Source organism: Heterodontus francisci, chromosome 11, assembly GCF_036365525.1.
Source record: "Heterodontus francisci isolate sHetFra1 chromosome 11, sHetFra1.hap1, whole genome shotgun sequence".
NCBI lineage: Eukaryota > Metazoa > Chordata > Chondrichthyes > Heterodontiformes > Heterodontidae > Heterodontus > Heterodontus francisci.
In genome coordinates, this window is record NC_090381.1 from 69,673,284 (window position 1) to 69,694,124 (window position 20,841).

At 43.2% G+C, this 20,841-nt stretch overlaps 1 protein-coding gene across 1 annotated transcript in view; it reads right to left on the bottom strand.

Annotated features, from left to right (window-relative positions):
- pex5la (peroxisomal biogenesis factor 5-like a) overlaps positions 1-20,841 on the bottom strand; it is a 132,112-nt gene that overhangs the window by 36,399 nt on the left and 74,872 nt on the right. The window contains exons 7-9 of the mRNA XM_068041475.1: positions 18,142-18,258; positions 17,426-17,569; positions 3,523-3,593 (exon numbers count right to left, since the gene is read on the bottom strand). Of these exons, the coding sequence (XP_067897576.1) occupies positions 3,523-3,593; positions 17,426-17,569; positions 18,142-18,258 (332 nt within the window). The remainder of the gene's footprint in view (positions 1-3,522; positions 3,594-17,425; positions 17,570-18,141; positions 18,259-20,841) is intronic.

The window sequence follows — 20,841 nt, forward strand, 5'->3', positions numbered from 1 at the left end:
GGTCAGGAGCTGAGTGGCCCTGGCGGAACCCAAACTGAGTGTCACTCAGCAGGTTATTGCTAAGCAAGTGCCACTTGATGGCACTGTTGATGACACCTTCCATCACTTTACTGATGATTGAGAATAGGCTGATGGGGCAGTAATTGGCCGGGTTGGACTTGTCCTGCTTTTTGTGTACAGGACATACCTGGGCAATTTTCCACATTGCAGGGTAGATGCCAGTGTTGTAGCTGTACCGGAACAGCTTGGCTAGGGACGCGGCATGTTCTGGAGCACAGGTCTTCAGTACTATTGCCGGAATATTGTCAGGGCCCATAGCTTTTGCAGTATCCAGTGCCTTCAGTCGTTTCTTGATATCATGCGGAGTGAATCGAATTGGCTGAAGTCTGGCATCTGTGATGCTGGGGACTTCAGGAGGAGGCTGAGATGGATCATCAACTCGGCACTTCTGGCTGAAGTTTGTTGCAAATGCTTCAGCCTTATCTTTCGCACTAATGTGCTGGGCTCCCCCATCATTGAGGATGGGGATATTTGTGGAGCCACCTCCTCCAGTTAGCTGTTTAATTGTCCACCACCAGTCACGGCTGGATGTGGCAGGACTGCAGAGCTTGGATCTGATCCGTTGGTTATGGGATCACTTAGCTCTGTCTATCGCATGCTGCTTACGCAGTTTGGCATGCAGATAGTCCTGTGTTGTAGCTTTACCAGGTTGACACCCCATTTTGAAGTATGCCTGGTGCTGCTCCTGGCATGCCCTCCTGCATTCTTCATTGAACCAGGGTTTGTCTCCTGGCTTGATGGTAATGGTAGAGTGGGGATATGCCGGGCCATGAGGTTACAGATTGTGGTTGAGTACAATTCTGCTGCTGCTGATGACCCACAGCGCCTCATGGATGCCCACTTTTGCATTGCTAGATCTGTTTGAAATCTATCCCATTTAGCACGGTGATAGTGCCACACAACATGATGGACGGTATCCTCAATGTGAAGGCGGGACTTCGTCTCCACAGGGACTGTGCGGTGGTCACTCCTACCAATATTGTCATGGACAGAAGCATCTGCGGCAGGCAGATTGGTGAGGACGAGGTCATGTATGTTTCTCTCTCATGTTGGTTCCCTCACCACCTGCCGCATACCCAGTCTCGCAGTTATGTCCTTTCGGACTCGGCCAGCTCGGTCAGCAGTGGTGCTACCGAGCCACTCTTGGTGATGAACATTGAAGTCCCCCACCCAGAGTACATTCTGTGCCCTTGCCACCCTGAGTGCTTCCTCCAAATGGTGTTCAACTTGGAGGAGTACTGAGTCATCAGCTGAGGGAGGGCGGTAGGTGGTAATCAGTAGGAGGTTACCTTGCCCATGTTTGACCTGATGCCATGAGTCTTCATGGGGTCTGGAGTCAATGTTGAGGACTCCCAGGGCAACTTTACTCAGAGTAGTGGGGGCGTGGAACGCCCTGCCTGCAACAGTAGTAGACTCGCCAACTTTAAGGGCATTTAAGTGGTCATTGGATAGACATATGGATGAAAATGGAATAGTGTAGGTCAGATGGTTTCACAGGTCGGCGCAACATCGAGGGCCGATGGGCCTGTACTGCGCTGTAATGTTCTAATTTCTAAAAAAAAAATAAACTCCCTCCCTACTGTGCTACCACCACTGGTGGGTCTGTCCTGCCGGTGGGAGACATATCCAGGGATGGTGATGGCAGTGTCTGGGACATTGTCTGTAAGGTATGATTCCGTGAGTATGACTATGCCAGGCTGTTGCTTCACTAGTCTGTGGGTCAGCTCTCCCAACTTTAGCACAAGCCCCCAGATGTTAGTATGGAGGACTTTGCAGGGTCGACAGGGCTGGGTTTGGCGTTGTCGTTTCTGGTGTCTAGGTCGATGCCGGGTGGTCCGTCTGGTTTCATTCCTTTTTATTGACTTTGTAGCGGTTAGGTACAACTGAGTGGCTTGCTAGGCCATTTCAGAGGGCATTTAAGAGTTAACCACATTGCTGTGGGTCTGCAGTCACATGTAGGCCAGACCAGGTAAGGACAGCAGATTTCCTTCCCTCAAGGACATTAGTGAACCAGATGGGTTTTTGCAACAATCGACAATGGTTTCATGGCCATCATTAGACTAGCTTTTAATTCCAGATTTATTAATTAAGTTCAAATTCCACCTTCTGCTGTGGTGGGATTCGAACCCATGTCCCCAGAGAAATACCCTGGGTCTCTGGGTTACTAGTCCAGTGATAATACCACTACGCCACTGCCTACCCAAACACCACTGCCTGCTCAAAAAGTTGCCTATTTCCTCTGTCTTTCCTCCAAGTGGTGTTCAACTTTGAAATGTACTAAGGTGTGATAGCTGCTGATCAGAATTCTTGTTTGACCTGAAGCCAAGTGGTCTGGCATCAAATTCAGTGGCAAGCATACTTTGTGCTCCAACCTCTGAATGGTGGATACTGTCAGTCGGACGGGATATACCCAGGGATGGTGATGGCAGAATCTGGGATGCTGACAATAGATATTACTAGGAGTTGTATGTTATGCTGTACTTGACAGAGTGGTCGGGCAGCTCTCCCAACTTGTGCACCAGTCCTCAAAAGCTACCGAGGAAGTCTCCACATGATCAACTGGACTGGGATTGTATAAGGCTTGTCTTGATCTGATGACACCTGGGTCATTGTGGATAGATTTGTCTGATACGATGATGCTCTGTGACAACTGTTTTAGAACTGAGTAGTGAGCTAGGCTATTGAGAATCAGCAACATATTTTGGGACTGGAACCGTATTTCAGCCAGACTGAGTAGGAGTGGCAGGTCCCCCTCCTTGAAGGACTTTGGGTACTGGTCTATCAAAAGTACCAGATTTATTGAATTAAATTTCACAGGTTGGTTGGATTTAAACTTTCCACCTCTGGATTGCTAGTCATGTACCAAAACCATTGTTTTATACTTGCTGCAATATTGAGGTGTATGGTTTAAATCATTTAGCAAGGATCCATTGGAGGACAAGGATGGGGGAATTGTGGTTTGATTCCAGAGAGAGCTATTGTATCCAAAGGCAGCAGCAGATGGGTAAAATAGTATAAATTAAACAACCAAAAGCACCCCCACTTTCTCACCTTCAACTAGATTCTTTTTTCCCAAAATAGTAAAATGGGGCCTAAAAATGTCATGTGCATACTCGTGTAACAATTTTTCAGCTACCTTTAATTATATTAAGAAAAGGATGCCAAATGAAGGCAAATATTTGTTAAAGCAATTTGATGAGGGGAATATCTTGTTTGTTGCAATTCTGGCCATGATTTTTCCCTGTGGTTCATGGAGCATATATTCCTGCACTTATAAATACTCATAGCAAATTCCTCCCTACTAAACCCATTTTCATTATCTGAATTTTGTATGATAGCTAAAAAAAAATTAACACATTAATCCATGGACCAAGCTATGTGCTGCAGAGGAAACTACATATTATCACTCCCACTTACTGATTAAGAAAATACTATAGACACTTTATGCTTGTTAGGGTTTACCTCTGGAGAGCGACAATTGCAGCCTGCTCATTTTCATTATCTGCTTGTGTGGTACCCAAGTATTGCCAGGCCTGTGGACATACCAACAATATTAATACAAAGAAGCAACAGTAATGATAATTATATTCACAAAAAATACAATACAACCCTAATATTTACAGAAAAAGAACACAATCTTTAATAGATAAAATACAATTTTTGTTCAACAGTGGCAGTTCCATCCTGTTTCAAATAACACAATTTCATATGTATTTTTATTCTTTAATTACATAAGGAGTAGGTGAATTTTTTTTTCAAGCCTGTTTGAAAACCACTGAAAAAGTGACAAAATGAAAGTTGCCCTTTATCTCAAACACCAGCTGAGAATGGGGCCCAAGCTGTTCACAAGAAAGCAGTTTTGATTTGGCAATTGATTAGATTTAAAACAAACTGTTTGTATGATGGGGAAAATGCACAGCGTGCCAGCATGAGCACTTCCTGAGTATCACAAGGCTAGGTGTCATTACTCATTAACATGCCATGCTACCATTATGCCTTTGTTCTGACTGACAGGTCTATAACTGGAAACTGCTCCTATCCAGGCATTAGTATTGAGCTTTTGCTGATTCTTTAGAATCATCAGGCTCTTTTATTGCATGTCCAAACAATCTGGAGTGAGGTAAGACTCCCAAGGAGCCTTAAATGCCAATGATTCTGTATTTCTAACAGATATAAAAAACACTTTAAATCACAATAACCAATTTTTATGCTGAATGGGCTGAGAAAACTGGTGAAAGTCAAGTAATATATTATTATCTAATTTGATGTTTTATTCCTGCTCTTGTATAAAATGTTGCTTCAAACAACAAATGGTTTTAGTCTGAGCAATATGGTTGTCTGTGTGGTTTTGGAGAAAACTTAAATTTCTCATGCATATCCCAGTAATGTAAGGGATTATAATTCTTAGATACTTCAAAAAGGTCGTTTCAATTCATGGAAAGCGTGGCCTTTGACATTTTGGGGTGAAAAACCAATGAAAGGCACGTAAATGTGGTGAAATGCATCAGGCACCTGTTTCATGTATTATCAGGCCAGCATACCCCATTGTGGCTGATGAGTACATTAAGGGGCAGGAAGTTTACATGCAAGTTGTGCATTAGATTTATTAGGCTCCTAATCTTAATTTAGATTAGGCAGCCACCCTGCTATGCAGTTGAGCAATAGCCACTTAGTGACCATTTGGAATGGGTGCTTTTTTTTATTCGTTCATGGGATGTGGGTGTCACTGGCTAGGCCAGCATTTGTTGCCCATCACTTGAGAAGGTGGTGCCTTCTTGAACTGCTGCAGTCCTTGGGATGTAGGTACACCAACAGTGCTGTTAGGAAGGGAGTTCTAGGATTTTGACCCCGTGTCCGTGAAGTAATGGTGATATAGTTCCAAGTCAGGGTGGTGTGTGGCTTGGAGGGGAACTTGCAGGTGATGGTATTCCCATGCATCTGCTGCCCTTGTCCTTCTAAGTGGTAGAGGTCACGGGTTTGGAAGGTGCTGTCGAAGGAATGTTGGTGAGTTGCTGCAGTGCATCTTGTTTATGGTACACCCTTCTGCCACTGTGCGTCAGTGGTGGACAATCACTAATAATCTATATTGTACATCCCCTGGCCTTTGTAGAAAAAGCATCCCAAGGTGCTTCACAATAGGATAAAAGAAGAAAATTATATTGAGTCAAAGAAAGAGATATTAGTAGCCATGATCATATACTTGGTCAAAGAAGTGTTCTTAAGGAGGGTGTGAAAAAGAGGTGAGGGAAATGTAGAGACAAAGAGGTTTAGGGAAGATCTAGGTAATGAAAGGCATGGTCGCCAATAGTGGCATGAAGTGGAAGGAGATCCATAATCAGGGGAATTGAGAGTTTGAGTGAGGCTGTGAAGCTGGATAAGGATACAGTGATAAGAAGGGGTGAGACATAAGAATATAAGAAATAGGAACAGGAGTAGACCATACGGCCCCTTGAGCCTGCTCTGCCATTCAATATGTTCATGGCTAATCCTTGGCCTCAACTCCACTTTCCTGCCCGCTCCCCATATCCCTTGATTCCCCAAGAGAGCAAAAATCTGTCTATCTCAGCCTTAAATATATTCGATGATGGAGCATCCATACCCCTCTGGGGTACAGAATTCCAAAGATTCACAACCCTTTGAGTGAAGAGATTTCTCCTCATCTCAGTCCTAAATGATCGGCTCCTTACCTTGAGACTGTGTCCCCTCTAGATTCCCCAGTCAGGGGAAACAATATCAGCATCTACCCTATCAAGCTCCTTCAGAATTTTGTATGTTTCAGCTCTCACTCTTCACAACTTTAGAGAGTATAGAGCCAAATTACTCAGCCTCTCTTCATAGGACAACCCTTTCATCCTAGGCAATAATGTAGTGAACCTTCGCTGTACCATCTCCACGACAAGTATATCCTTCCTTGAATATGGAGACCAAAACTGCACACAGTACTCCAGGTATGGTCTCACCAAAGCCTTGTATATTATAGCAAGACTTTCTTATTCTTGTACCCCAATATCCTTGCAATAAAAGCCAACATGCCATTTGCCTTCCCAATTGCTTGCTGTGCCTGCATGCTAGCTTTCCTTCCAAAAACATACCCAAGTCCCTTTGAACATTAACATTTACAAGTTTTATGCCTTTTAAAACAAATATCCTACTTTTCTATTCTTATTGCTAAAGTGAATAACCTCATACTTTCCCACATTATTCTCCATCTGTCACCTTGTTGCCCACTCACTCAACCTAATATATTATTATATTTTATATATATATATATATATATATATATATATATATATATATCTTTGCCTCTTTGTGTCTTCTTCACAGCTTACATTCCACCTAACTTTGTATAGTCAGCAAATTTAGGTACATTACTCTCTGGGGAAAATTTATTTCTGCCCTTGGAGTTGGGCACGGAGTTGGGGGGGGGGGGGGGGGGGCGGGGGCAAGCAAAGTGGCAGGGGGTGCTGTTCCCGATGCTGCCCGTGGAAGAATAAAATGCAGCCTGCCTCTTCAACACCATGGAGTGATTTAATCACTAGGATAAGAACTTTTAATTTTAAATATTGTGGGACCAGGAGAGACTTTAAAATTGAATATTTTTTGCTAAGAATAAGGTTGTAGTTGATCATTTCTTATTCCTGTTCTCACTGCAGGCCAACAATGCCAATATAGTGCATCTTAAAGACTGCACCAGCATTTGTTTATAGTTTAAAAAAAAGAAATAAATGTTACACATTGTAGAATTCTGCTGTGATCTCGGGCAGGTGGAACTTCTTATAAAGAAAATACACTGTAAAACCATTTGCAATATTTGAAAGCTTTTGTCTAAAATCTTCTCTTTAGAAATGGATTACATTTATTCCCTCGTCCTCATGTATCTGAGATGGAGGACAGGCTAGAGGTCTGGTCTCAAGCCTCTGTCAATTCTTCTGTATAGATGGCAATAAAGGGGTGTGTAGGAATAACCTTGGATGCCTTTCATCTCCTTTGCTGTGAGGAAGTGCCCAATTTACATTTGTCACCTGTCCACAAAGAAATACTCCATGATGGGTAGATTAGAATTCAGAGTCACGTCAATATGCCATCTTGTGGAGTTTCTATAGCAATAGCTACTGTCAGCCTTGGCTCAGTGGTAGCACTTTTGTCTCAAAGATATTGGATGCAATGTTAAACTGAGGCCCTATCTGCCCTTTCAGATGGACATCAAAGAACTCATTGCACAATTCAAGGAGCAGTGGCGTTCTCTCTGGTGTTCTGGACAATATCTATCCATCAGCCAACATCACAAAAAAAAACTGGTCATTACTTTATTGCTGTTTGTGTGATCTTGCTATGTGCAAACTGACTGCTGCATTTCCCTACATTACAACAGTGACTAATCTTCAGAAATACTTCATGGGCTGTAAAGCGCTTGGGGACATTGTAAGGCTGTGAAAGGCATGATATTAACTTAAGTCTGTTGGGTCAGAGGGAAAGCATGGCATTGACAAAAGGCAGGTGGGTGCAAGTGGCACTTGGAATACATTTCTCATGCCCAGACAGTCTTCCCAATCCTGAATGTGCTGCATTCGGCCCTGAGGAAGAGGCTGATCCAAATTCTTTGGGGTCCAGGCTTATTGCCTGGCTAACATTCAATGCTGGGGCTCGTATGTGCCATTGTAGAGACTGGTATGCTTCATGTTTCGTGTCATTCATTCATGGGATGTGGACGTCGCTGGCTAGGCCAGCATTTATTGCCCAACACTAATTGCCTTTAAGAAGGTGGTGGTGAGCTGTCTTCTTGAACCGCTGCAGTCCATGTGAGGTAGGTGCTATTATGAAGGGAGTTCCAGGATTTTAACCCAGCGGCATTGAAGGAACGACAATATAGTTCCAAGTCAGGATGGTGTGTGACTTGGAGAGGAACTTGCAGGTGGTGGTGTTCCCATGCATTTGCTGCCCTTGTCCTTCTAGTTGGTAGAGGTTGTGGGTTTGGAAGGTGCTGTCTAAGGAGCCATAGTGTGTCGCTACAGTGCATCTTGTAAATGGTACACACTGCTGCCACTGTGCGTCAGTGCTGGAGGGAGTGAATGCTTGTGGATGGGGGTGACAATCAAGCAGGCTGCTTTGTCCTGGATGGTGTTGAGCTTCTTGAGTGTTGTTGGAGCTGCACCCATCCAGGCAAGTGGAGAGTATTCCATCACACTCCTGACTTGTGCCTTGTACATGGTGGACAGGCTTTGGGGAGTCAGGAGGTGAGTTACTCGCTGCAGGATTCCTAGCCTCTGACCTGCTCTTGTAGCCACAGTATTTATATGGCTACTCCAGTTCAGTTTCTGGTCAATGATAACCCCTAGGATGTTGATAGTGGAGGATTCAGCAATGGTAATGCCATTGAATGTCAAGGGGAGATGGTTAGATTCTCTCTTGTTGGAGATGATCTTTGCCTGGCACTTGTGTGGCGCAAGTGTTACTTACCACTTATCAGCCTATGCCTGGATATTGTCCAGGTTTTGCTGCATTTCTATTTCTACACGGACTGCTTCAGTATCTGAGGAATTGCGAATGGTGCTGAACATTGTGCAATCATCAGCGAACATCCCCACTTCTGTCCTTATAATTGAAGGAAGGTCATTGATGAAGAAGCTGAAGATGGTTGGGCCGAGGACACTATCCTGAGGAACTCCTGCAGTGATGTCTTGGAGCTCAGATGATTAACCTCCAACAACCACAACTATTTTCCTTTGAGCTAGGTATGACTCCAACCAGTGGGGAGCTTTCCCCTGATTCCCATTAACATCAGTTTGCTAGGGCTCCTTGATGTCATACTTAGTCAAATGCTGCCTTCATGTCAGGGGCAGTCACTCTCACCTCACCTCTTGAGTTCAGCTCTTTTGTCCATGTTTGAACCAAGGCTGTAATGAGGTCAGGAGCTGAGTGACCCTTTCGGAACCCAAACTGAGCATCACTAAGCAGGTTATTGCTAAGCAAGTGCCGCTTGATAACACTGTCGATGACACCTTCCATCACTTTCCTGATGATTGAGAGTAGACTGATGGGGCGGTAATTCGCCGGGTTGAACTTGTCCTGCTTTTTGTGTACAGGACATACCTGGGCAATTTTCCACATTGCAGGGTAGATGCCAGTGTCGTAGCTGTACTGAAACAGCTTGGCTAGGGGCACGGCAAGTTCTGGAGCACATGTCTTCAGTACTATTGCCGGTATGTTGTCAGGGCCCATAGCCTTTGCAGTATCCAGTGCCTTCAGTCATTTCTTGATACCAAGCGGAGTGAGTCGACTTGGCTGAAGTCTAGCATCTGTGATGCTGGGGACTTCAGGAGGAGACCGAGATGATCATCCACTCGGCACTTCTGGCTGAAGATTGTTGCAAATGCTTCAGCCTTATCTTTCGCACTGATGTGTGCTGGGCTCCCCTATCATTGAGGATGGGGATATTTGTGGAGCCACCTCCTCCAGTTAGTTGTTTAATTGTCCACCACCATTCACAGCTGGATGTGGCAGGACTGCAGAGCTTAGATCTGATCGTTGGTTATGGGATCGCTTAGCTCTGTCTATCATATGCTGCTTACCCAGTTTGGCATGCAAGTAGTCCTGTGTTGTAGCTTCACCAGGTTGACACCTCATTTTGAGGTATGCCTGGTGCTGCTCCTGGCATGCCCTACTGCACTCTTCATCGCACCAGGGTTGGTCCCCCAGCTTGATGGTAATGGTAGAGTGGGAAATATGCCGTTCCATGAGGTTACAGATTGTGGTTGAGTACAATTCTGTTGCTGCTGATGGGCCACAGTGCCTCAAGGATGCCCAGTTTTGCATTGCTAGATCTGTTTGAAATCTATCCCATTTAGCACGGTGGTAGTACCACACAATACAATGGCGGGTATCCTCAATGTGAAGGTGGGACTTCGTCTCTACAAGGACTGTGCGGTGGTCACTCCTACCAGTACTGTCATGGACAGATGCATCTGCAGCAGGCAGATTGGTGAGGACGAGGTCAAGTATGTTTTTCCCTCTTGTTGGTTCCCTCACACCTGCCGCATACCCAATCTAGCACCTATGTCCTTTAGGACTCGGCCTGCTAAGACAGTGGTGGTGCTACTGAGCCACTCTTGGTGATGGACATTGAAGTCCCCCACCCAGAACACATTCTGCACCCTTGCCGTTCTCAGTGCTTCCTCGAATTGGTGATCAACATGGAGGAGTACTGATTCATCAGCTGAGGAAGGGCAGTAGGTGGTAATCAGTAGGAGGTTACCTTGCCCATGTTTGACCTGATGCCATGAGACTTCATGAGGTCTGGAGTCGATGTTGAGGACTCCCAGGGCAACTCCCTCCAACTGTATACCACTGTACTGCCATGTCTGCTGGGTCTGTTCTGCTGGACTAGTCTGTGACACAGCTCTCCCAACTTTGGCACAAGCCCCCAGATGTTAGTAAGGAGGACTTGCAGGGTCGATAGGGCTGGGTTTGCCGTTGTTGTTGCCGGTGCCTAGGTCGATGCGGTGTGGTCCGTCTGGTTTCATTCTCTTTTACTGACTTCGTACCAGTTAGATACAACTGAGTGGCTTGCTAGGCCATTTCAGAGGGCATTTAAGAGTCAACCACATTGCTGTGGGTCTGGAGTCAGATGTAGGCCAAACCAGGTAAGGATAGCAGATTTCCTTCACTAAAGGACATTAGTGAATCAGATGGGTTTTTACAACAATCGACAATGGTTTCATGGCCATCATTAGACTAGCTTTTAATTCCAGATTTATTAATTGAATTCAAGTTCCACCTTCTGCTATGGTGGGATTCGAATCCATGTCCCCAGAGAAATACCCTGGGTTTCTGGGTTACTAGTCCAGTGACATTACCACTACGTGACCGCCTGCCCTTTACTAGACTTAAGGGACACCACTATGATATCAAGACCCTTTTCAGTTTCAGGTGTAGAAACTCTCAACTGGGGAGTCTCTGTCCTGTCATCTGCTTTGTAAGGGGAAAATGGAAGTTCCATCCCTTACAAGGCACTCAGGAAATTCCAGAAATGGCAGAGCCACAGCATACCATCTCCATTGTTGCCCTAGAGTTTCCACCAGTTGCTGCTAGAATTATGGTGAAAGATTCCTAGAACTCCCGAGCAATTTCAGGCCTCGGATTTTAGCATGCAATGAGGATTTGACTATGGACAGCTCAGCTTTTATCACATACCCAGCAAATGTTACTTACAAATGAGGCAAACCTATTGTTCTCAGCATATTCTTACTTTGTCTGTAATTTAATAGTTACATAATATCCATTCTCATCCTTGTTTCCAAATCCCTCCCCTGTCTTGCCCCTGCCTGCCTCTAAACTCTTGCAGCACTACAACTCTAAGATCTCTGTACTCCAATTCTGGCCTCCTGCACATCCCAATTTTAATTGCTCCATCATTGGAAGCTGTGCCTTCAGCTGCCTAGGCACCAATTTCTCAGAATTCCCTCCCGAAATCACTTCACATCTCTAGACTCCTTGCCCCTTAAAACTGCCCTCTGATTAAGCATTTGGTCACTTGTCCCAATATATCCTTATATGGTTTGGTGTCAAATTTTGTCTGGTAATCCTTTGTGTATATGTACTTTTCAAAGGCATTTGATAATAGACATGCTCGTAAAAATAAGTCCATGGACTTAAAGGGGCAATGGCTGTATGGATAAAAGAAATTGCTCAGAGACACAAAGCAGAGTGCGTGGTGAACGGATGTTTTTCTGACTGCAGGGAACTGTGCAATGGTGTCCCCCAGGGGTCAGTGTTGGGACCTTTGACAAATATTGATGATCTGAACTTCGGCATATGGAGCTTAATTTAAAAGTTTGTAGATGACACAAAACTTGGAAATGTATTAAAAAGTAAGCAGGATAGCAACAGATTTTGGAAGACATAGGCTGGTGAAATAGACAGCATATGGTAGATGAAAGTTAACACAAAGTATGAAGTGATTCATTTTGGTAGGAGAAATGAAGAGAGGCAATATAAGCTGAATGGTACAATTTTAAAAGGGGATGCAGGCACAAAAAACCTCTGAAGGTAACAGGACCAGTTGCAAAGACTGTTAAAAAGATGTACGGGACCCTTGATTTAATAAATAGAAATATATAGAGTACAAAAGCCAGAAAATTTTGCTAAACTTTATAAAATACTGGTTTGGTTCCAGCTGGAGTATTGTGGCCAGTTCTGGGCACCGCACTTTATGAGCGCTGTCAAAGCTTTAGAGGAGGTGCTGAAGAGATTAACCAGAATGGTACCAGGAACGAGGGACTGCAATTACATGGACAGACTAAAGAAACTGGGGTTGTTCTCCTTTGAGCAAAGAAGGTTAAGGAAGAGTTGAAAGATGTTCAAAATCATGAAGGGTTTTGATAAAGTAAATAAGGAGAAACTCTTCCCAGTGGCAGAAAGTTCAGTAACTAGAGGTCACAGATTTAAGGTAATTGGAAAAGAACCAAAGGCAATATGAGGAAAATATTTTTATACAGTTGTTATAATCTGAAACGCAGTGCCTGAGAAAGCGCTGGAAGCAGATTCAATAATAACTTCCAAAAGGGAATTAGATAAATATTTGAAAGGGAAAAAATTGCAGGACTATTGGGAAAGAAAGGGAGAGTGGAATGAATGAGATAACTCTTTTTCAAAGAACTGGCACAGGCATGATGGACTGAATAAATCTTCCTGTGCTGCGATTCTATGAATTATTCCTGTGATGTGCCTTGGGATATTTTACTAAGTTAAAGGTGTTATATAAATGCAAGTGAAGCAGGAAGAATGAAATTCATGCAAATACAGATGGAAAATGGCCAAGATTAATTCTACACATGAACAGAACGCCAAGCAAATATTATATAATGAAATAAATTAAATTAGTCTCAAAAGAGAGAGAAACTCGAGATGATTTAACTGAAGGGACCATGCAAATTGCAGGCATGTAAATAAATTACATTCACAGTATGACATTTGACAGGGAGAAGAGACTTCTTTTGTGGGTCTTTAGACTATACAGAGTAAATTCACTAGTCCTGTCCTCCACAGGGAGTTACAATCTTAAAGGAGTATGGATTGGAGACAGAGTTTCAACACTGTAGTGCGAATTCTTCAACCCATGCTCCTAGCAGGTCTAACCTGTTCCAAATTGGCCTGTTGCCCAACTTGCTACTCTTATTTGCTGCAACAAACAACTTCCTGGTTAAAGGTAATCGACCTGAAACAATAACTCTGTTTCTCTCTCCACAGATGCTGCCAGACCTGCTGAATATTTCCAGCATTTTCTGTTTTTGTTCCATAATGTATTGTGGTGCCTATGAAGAAAAACTTAATCTTTTGCATGTAGTGAATGGCATGTAGCATGTTTCTGGACTAGTAATCTACTTTTTATATGGCTAGAATACATTGGAAATTAGTATGATATGCCCACTGTATACTCCTGTACTCTCCAATTGGCAGAAAAGAGCTATACTGACAAATCAAGTGTTTCAGACTAAAGTGGTGACTGATTAATTGCAAGAAAGAAATAAACACAGAAGAAAGTTAAACCAGCAGATACAATAGCAATGCAAAATTTAATACTGATTTTTTTTTTACCATTTGCTGAAAATACACAGAAGTCCTGAAATACCACTTTGTGAGCTGTGCTCGATTTGAGCCAATGGGAGGAATTCTACTGGAAGAGGGAGTATATCCTGACATCGGGACCATATGTGGGTCCCAAGCTTGAACGAGCAGGCAGCAGGACCATGTCGATAATTTTCCTAGAGGCGACCTCTTGATTGGCCACTGTTGGGCCCACTGTTCAATTAAGGGTGTCAGGTGGGCTGCTGATGCTACCGGCAGCTCTGGAGTCTCACCAGCCCCACCGGCAGAGATAGGCACTGCTGAGGCAGGCCAGAGAATATGAGGGCACCTTAACAGGGAGGCTCCCTCAAGAAGGTAATTTAAATTAAAGAAAATATTAGGCAACCGAGGGCAGTAGGCTTCACCAATCAGAGCGGACATCCCTCCGGATGTGCCTTTAGGATCGCAGAGGCAGCCTTTCCTGGCTGCGGCTCCCTCTTCAGGGCATGGAGCTTCCGGCTCCAAAGTCCCCCCCCACCCCCCCGGGAACCCACTCGGAGACTGCCCCCATGCAGCTGGTGGCCTCCCCACAGAGCCGATGCGGGGAAGGGGTGTGCACCGCCACGGCAAAATGCCAGCAGCCTGGGAAAATGGGCCTATATTATTCAAATTGGCTGTCCTCCTCTGGTCAGTAGACAGCTGAACTGCACCCATTCCTGCTGGGAAAGTTCCCCTGCAACATAACTATGTTGTGGAGCCTCCTAGTTCGTTGCCCTGGGGCCGGTAAAATCCTGACCAATGTGTCTAGGGTAGGACCTGCTTCTGTTCTATAGAGCTGTGCCTGCCACGATTTGTGTGTGTCAATCTATTTGCATAGCCAGTGGAGGATCTCCAGCATAAATTCATGTGAAATTGAAGTAATATGCTGGGGTGCTAGGAAATTAGCCTTTAAAAAAGCCAAGACTAACTGCAGATTGCAGCAATTGACTGGGGCAGCAGCAGATAAGCAGGTTGGCATTTGGATTATTAAGTTCAGTCAGGCAGATGCACTGGATGCCTCACATGTGACTTTATCGCACTTTTCATTGACGTACCTGGCACTGACAGCCAGAAAAGGGGCAAAGGCAAGGCAAAGACGAATCTAAGAGCTCCACCTATTCTGACTTCTTGCATTTCCCCGATTTTAAATGCTTCCACCATTGGTACCCATGCCTTAGGTTTCCTAAGCCCCAAGATTTGGAATTCCTTCCTGGAACCTCTATGTATCTCTTCCTTAAAACCTACCTCTTTGACCATGTTTTTGGTCATCTGTTCTAATATCTCCTTATGTGACTCAGTGTCAAAATCTATTTGATAACGCTCTTGTGAAGTGCCTTGTAATGTTTTACTATGTTATTTTCACTATACAAATGCAAGTTGTTGTTATGGAGACTAAACTTCAAGCCTTCCTTAAGAAGATGGAAACAGGAATGAGAGAGAGAGACTAGTGGATCTGCATTAAAGGAAGACTCAAACAAATGTATTGTGCGCCATGTTAAGTGGAGCGACTAGAGAAACAGGCAGTTGTCCTTAGAGCAGAGAAGGTTAAAAGGAGATTTAATACAGGTGTTCAAAATCAGGAAAGGTTTTGAAAGAGAAAGTAAGGAGAAACTGTGTCCAGTGGCAGAAGGATTGGTAACCAAAGGGCACAGATTTAAAGGTAATTGGCAAAAGAAGCAGAGGTGACATAAGGAGAATATACACAATGAGTTGTTATGATCTGGAATGCATTGCCTGAAAGGGTGGTGGAAACAGATTTGATAACTTCTGAAAAAGAATTGGTTTACTACTTGTATGGCAAAAATTTGCAGGGGGCTGGGACTAATTGGATAGTTCTTATAAAGAGCCAGCACACACAATGGGCCAAACGGCCTCCTTCTTTGCTGTAACATTCTATTATATGATTCTATGTAGAGGAAGAGTGCAATTCGGTAACAATTCTCAGCACCTAAGTTACAGTGTTTAACCAGTTCAATGATCAGACCAGGGCAGGCCAGATAATGCACTGGCCTGTCTCCTCTTTTTTCCTTTGGAACTCTTTACCCTCTAAAATTAAGAGCCACATAACTAAACCTTCACACCGCAGTCTGGCTAAAAAGGGCATTACCTAGGGATCTTACCGGATGTAACTACCTCCCTAAATGACAATTACTGCATGTACAATCCTCAAACTTTTTTCTCTACTTTAACAAGGTAATACCACCCAATTACATACATCAGCTGTCCAATGACAGCTGCAAAATAGTTTCCAATTGCTACCCTCGACCAAATTCACTCAAATTGAATTAAAGGATAAACTTGCATGCAATGCCCATGGGAGTCAGGGCATCAGAAAGAGCATCCCCAACATCAAGAGATACTCCCTGTGAGGAGCATGCTATGTAGCCGATAGGAAGGAGATTAAGGCCAGAATACTGGCAGCAGGTTTGTGTATACCTACACAGTCACCGTGGCATTTCTGTGAAACACCTTCTCTCTCTCCCTAATCCTAAAAGGGATATGATTACCCACTCTTAGCTTGTACCCTCCTTTTCTGTAGATTCACCATAGTAACAGGAGGAAGGCAATATGATAAAGAGAAGGAGAAATTGGACTTCTTCCATGTTGACTATGATGATGACAAAGATGAGGAGAATAATGAAGATGTGGGAAAGGAATCCCATCCTGGACCCAAATCCTGCCCAGCGTTCCTCTGTTGCAATCCCCTCTGTCTCATCACTTCTCTCACTTTCTTGTTCATTCCATGCACCACCTCTGATACTTTCACTTAAGGGAAAATGAGATAATGTAAGTGAGGATGTAGCATCTGGTAATTTGTAGAGCAGGAGGAATCTGGAGGGGTGGATAATGATGGAAATCATGACTGTGCTGCATATTGTAAGCAGAAACTTTTGAGAACTTCAGCCTACAGTATGCCATGGCATGAATGAATCCTACTAACAACAGGACATTCATAGGATAGTTCTATTCTGATTTTTGTCAGAAAACATTGACACACTGACCATACCTCCAAAAATATGATTGTCAGTGCGTTGTGCTAAAATTAGCAAAAATGTTCCTTGGATAGAGAGGGAATAATCCAGGGCAAATCTAAGGAAGAGGTGTACCTTGGTGACGCTCAAACACTTCCTGCTTTCTGATCTAGAATGCCATTAATGAACGGCCATGTGAAGAGACTTTGTATTTAGATTATTAGACGCAAGAACCTTGGGATGTTTTATTATGTTAAAGACACTATAAAAATGCGAGTTGTTGTTGTAATAGGTCTGTATCAATTTCAAACTTCATGGTAGGTTCCAAAAATTGGTGGTGAAAGAGCATTATAAACTGTTTTACATCATTAGGCATAGCCCCATTGATAATATTTCAGAGTTCAGGTTTGCATCTAAAAGCCCCAAGTGCTGTAGAATTATAATCAGTCTTTAACATATAATCTATTTAATTTCTGCTTGTAACAGTAAAGTGAGGTGTATTTTATTGAACAACACTTCTCCAACAGACCCCTCTCCCTCCACACACATTGATATAACACATAATTAACAAGAAGTACATTGAAATAGAGTGAACACTATGAGTTAATAATAGGTCTATATATATAGGAAATATAATGTTTGCATATATAATACTATTCTGAGAACAACCAAAATGCATCTCATACTTGGAAAAACAAAGCAATGTGAGTTATACCTTATTTAAATTAATATGATTATTGACATATTTTACTTTTTTCTATACTTACGATTGATAAACATCGTCAGCCTACCTCTGCATCATAGGGGTCCTGCAAAATCGCTGATTCCAACAGTAAGACAGCATTAGGAAGATCTCCTTCTTTGTGCTTTTTTATTGCTTCCTCGAATGCATTGGGCCAGTCTTTGAAGGGATTGTCAGTGTGAAAATAATAGCCCTGTAGCAAAGGTCAATTGAAGTGAATAACATCTCGTAAAAAAGTTGTATTGTTTATCTAACTTTCCAGAATTAAATTGTTCTGCTTACTGACAGTTATCTGCTTAAAGACATTTTAATGCATATAATTTATTCACTATTCCTTTGCTATTCGTCATTATTGGATTACAGCAATCAAATTGCTTCATTAATAATTAACAACATTATCCATTCAACATTTGTTTGACTTTGTTTGACTTGAGAGGTGGACCTCTCACTTATTTGCTGTTTTAATTGGTTAGTACTATAGTTACATCAAATCTGCTATTTACTACTTGGGTTCTGGTTTAATTTGAGGTAGAAGGTCAGAATTCATCTTGTGTAAAGAATGAGATAATATATTATATTTTGTACTTTTTCTGCTGTATTTTCCTCATTTCTGTATTTTACAATGGATTAACTCTCAGCGTTGTACCACACGAATTCTTTGTCATCATTTCCGGGTAGATTTTGAATATAAATGAGATAAATCAAATAACCGAGCATTTACTAGTCGCAAAGCTTAATTATAGGGCAACGTATTTTTAAGGTTACCTTCTCATGGGGGGAGACAGTTGTATTTGTCGGTGGCTGTTCACTTCCTGCAATCCAATTCCTCCGTGCCATTTCCTCCCATTCATCTTGCATTTTATCCCAGAATTCTGTGTCCGACTGGAAGAAAACAGTAAAATACAAAAGCTAAAGTACTTCAATCGCAAGTTAAGTCCAATTTAAAAACCACAGAGGATAGAACAGAACATAGAACAAAATATAGCACAGAAGGAGTCCATTCAGCCCATCGAGTCCACGCTGGCCGAATAAGCTATCCATCCAAACTAATCCCATCTTCCAGCACCTGGTCTATAGCCCCGCATGTTACAGCACCTTAGGTACATGTCCAGGTACCTTTTAAAAGAATTGAGGGTCTCTGCCTCCACCACCGATCCTGGCAGTGAATTCCAGACACGGTCTGGGTGAAAAAGTTTCTCCTCATGTCCCCTCTAATTTTTCTCCCATTCACCTTAAATCTGTGTGCCCTGGTAACCAACCTCCCCGCCAGGGACAACAGGTCCTTTCTGTCCACTCTATCTAGGCCCCTCATAATTTTGTACACCTCAATTAAGTCACCCCTCAGCCTCCTCAATTCCAGGGAAAACAACCCCAATCTATCCAATCTTTCCTCATAGCTGCAACCTTCAAGCCCTGGCAACATTCTTGTAAATCTCCTCTGCACTCTCTCCAGAGCAATTATGTCCTTTCTGTAAAGTGGTGAACAGAACGGCATGTAGTACTCCAGCTACGGCCTAACCATTGCTCTATACAGATCCAGCATTACATCCCTGCTTTTGTACTCTATACCTCAGCCAATAAAGGAAAGCAATCCATATGCCTTCTTCACCACTCTATCTACCTGTCCTGCCACCTTCAGGGACCTGTGGACATGCACTCCCAAGGTGTCTCACTTCTTCTACCCCTCTAAATATCCTCCCGTTTGTTGTATATTCCCTCGCTTTATCTGCCCTCCCCAAATTTATTATCTCACACTTCTCAGGATTGAATTCCATTTGCCACTTTTCCACCCACTCAACCAAACCATTGATATCATTCTGGAGTCCACAACTCTCCTCCTCACTATTAACTACACGGTCAATTTTTGTGTCATCAGCAAATTTCCCAATCATGCCTCCCACATTTAAGTTCAAATCATTAATATATACCACAAACAGCAAGGGACCCAACACTGAGCCCTGTGGAACACCACTGGAAACTGCTTTCCATTCACAAAAACATCCGTCAACAACTACCCTTTGTTTCCTGTTACTGAGACAAATCTGGATCCAACCTGCCACCTTCCCCTGTAACCCATGGGCTTTCATTGTATTGACCAGCCTGCCATGTGGGACCTTGTCAAATGCCTTACTAAAATCCATGTAAACCACATCCACTGCACTACCCTCATCGATCCTCCTTGTCACTTCCTCCAGAAACTCAATCAAGTTAGTAAGACATGACTTTCCCTTAACAAATCCATCCTGACTATCCCTGATTAATCCGTGCCATTCTAAGTGACAGTTTATCCTGTCCCTCAGAATAGATTCTAACAATTTACCCACTACTGAGGTCAGGCTGACTGGCCTATAATTACCTGGCTTATCCCTCGCACCCTTTTTAAACAATGGTACAACGTTCACAGACCTCCAGCTTTATTGCCCAGCTTCATTACCGAAAACTAAATCTAGAATTGCGCCCCCTCTCGTTGGGCTTGTTATGTGCTGGCTAAAAAAGTTCTCTTGAATACAGTTCAAGAATTTTGTCTCTTCTGTGCCCTTCACACTGTTTGTATCCCAGTCGATATTAGGGTAGTTGAAATCCCCAACCATCACTGCCCTAAAGTTATTGCACTCAGAAATTTGCCTACATATTTGTTCCTCTATCTCCCTCTCTCTATTTGGGGGTCTACAGTACACTAATGTGTCTGCCCCTTTTTTATTTCTGAGCTCCACCCATATGGCCTCGTTTGATGATTCACTTAGCATATCATCCCTCCTCAAAGCTGTTATTGATTCTGTGACTAATAATGCTACACGCCCCCTTTTTTATCTCCCTCTCTATCACGCCTGAATACTCTAAATTCAGGGAGGTTGAGCTTCCATTCTTGCCCCTCCTTAAGCCAAATTTTCATTAAAGCAACAATATCGTGTTGCTATGTGTCTATCTATGATCTCAACTCAGCTGCTTTATTTACTATACTCCTTGCATTTAAATAAATACACTTTAATACTGCCAAATTCCTGTGTTGCACACTTTTTAACCTTTTCTTCTTCTGTCTTTTCGTGTCACTCGCCAATTTTGCTAATTTTCTGCGTCCTGTTCCCTGCCCTTAAATTTTCCTATCTAAGATTGCACTCAGGTTCCTAACCTCCTGCCAATCTAGTTTAAACCATCCCCAACAGCACTAACAAACCTTCCTGCAAGGATATTTGTCCCAGTCCTGTTCAGATGCAGTCCATCCAGCTTATACAGGTCCCACCTACCCCAGAACTGGTCCCAATGCCCCAGAAATCTGAAGCCCTTCCTCCTGCACATCTCTCCAGCCACACATTCATCTGGTGTATCATCTATTACTAAACTCACAAGCACGTGGCATTGGGAGTAATCTGGAGATTATTACCCTTGTTGTCCTGCTTGCTAATCTCTTTCCCAACTCCCTAAACCTAGCCTGCAGGACCTTATCCTTTTTTCTTTCTATATTGG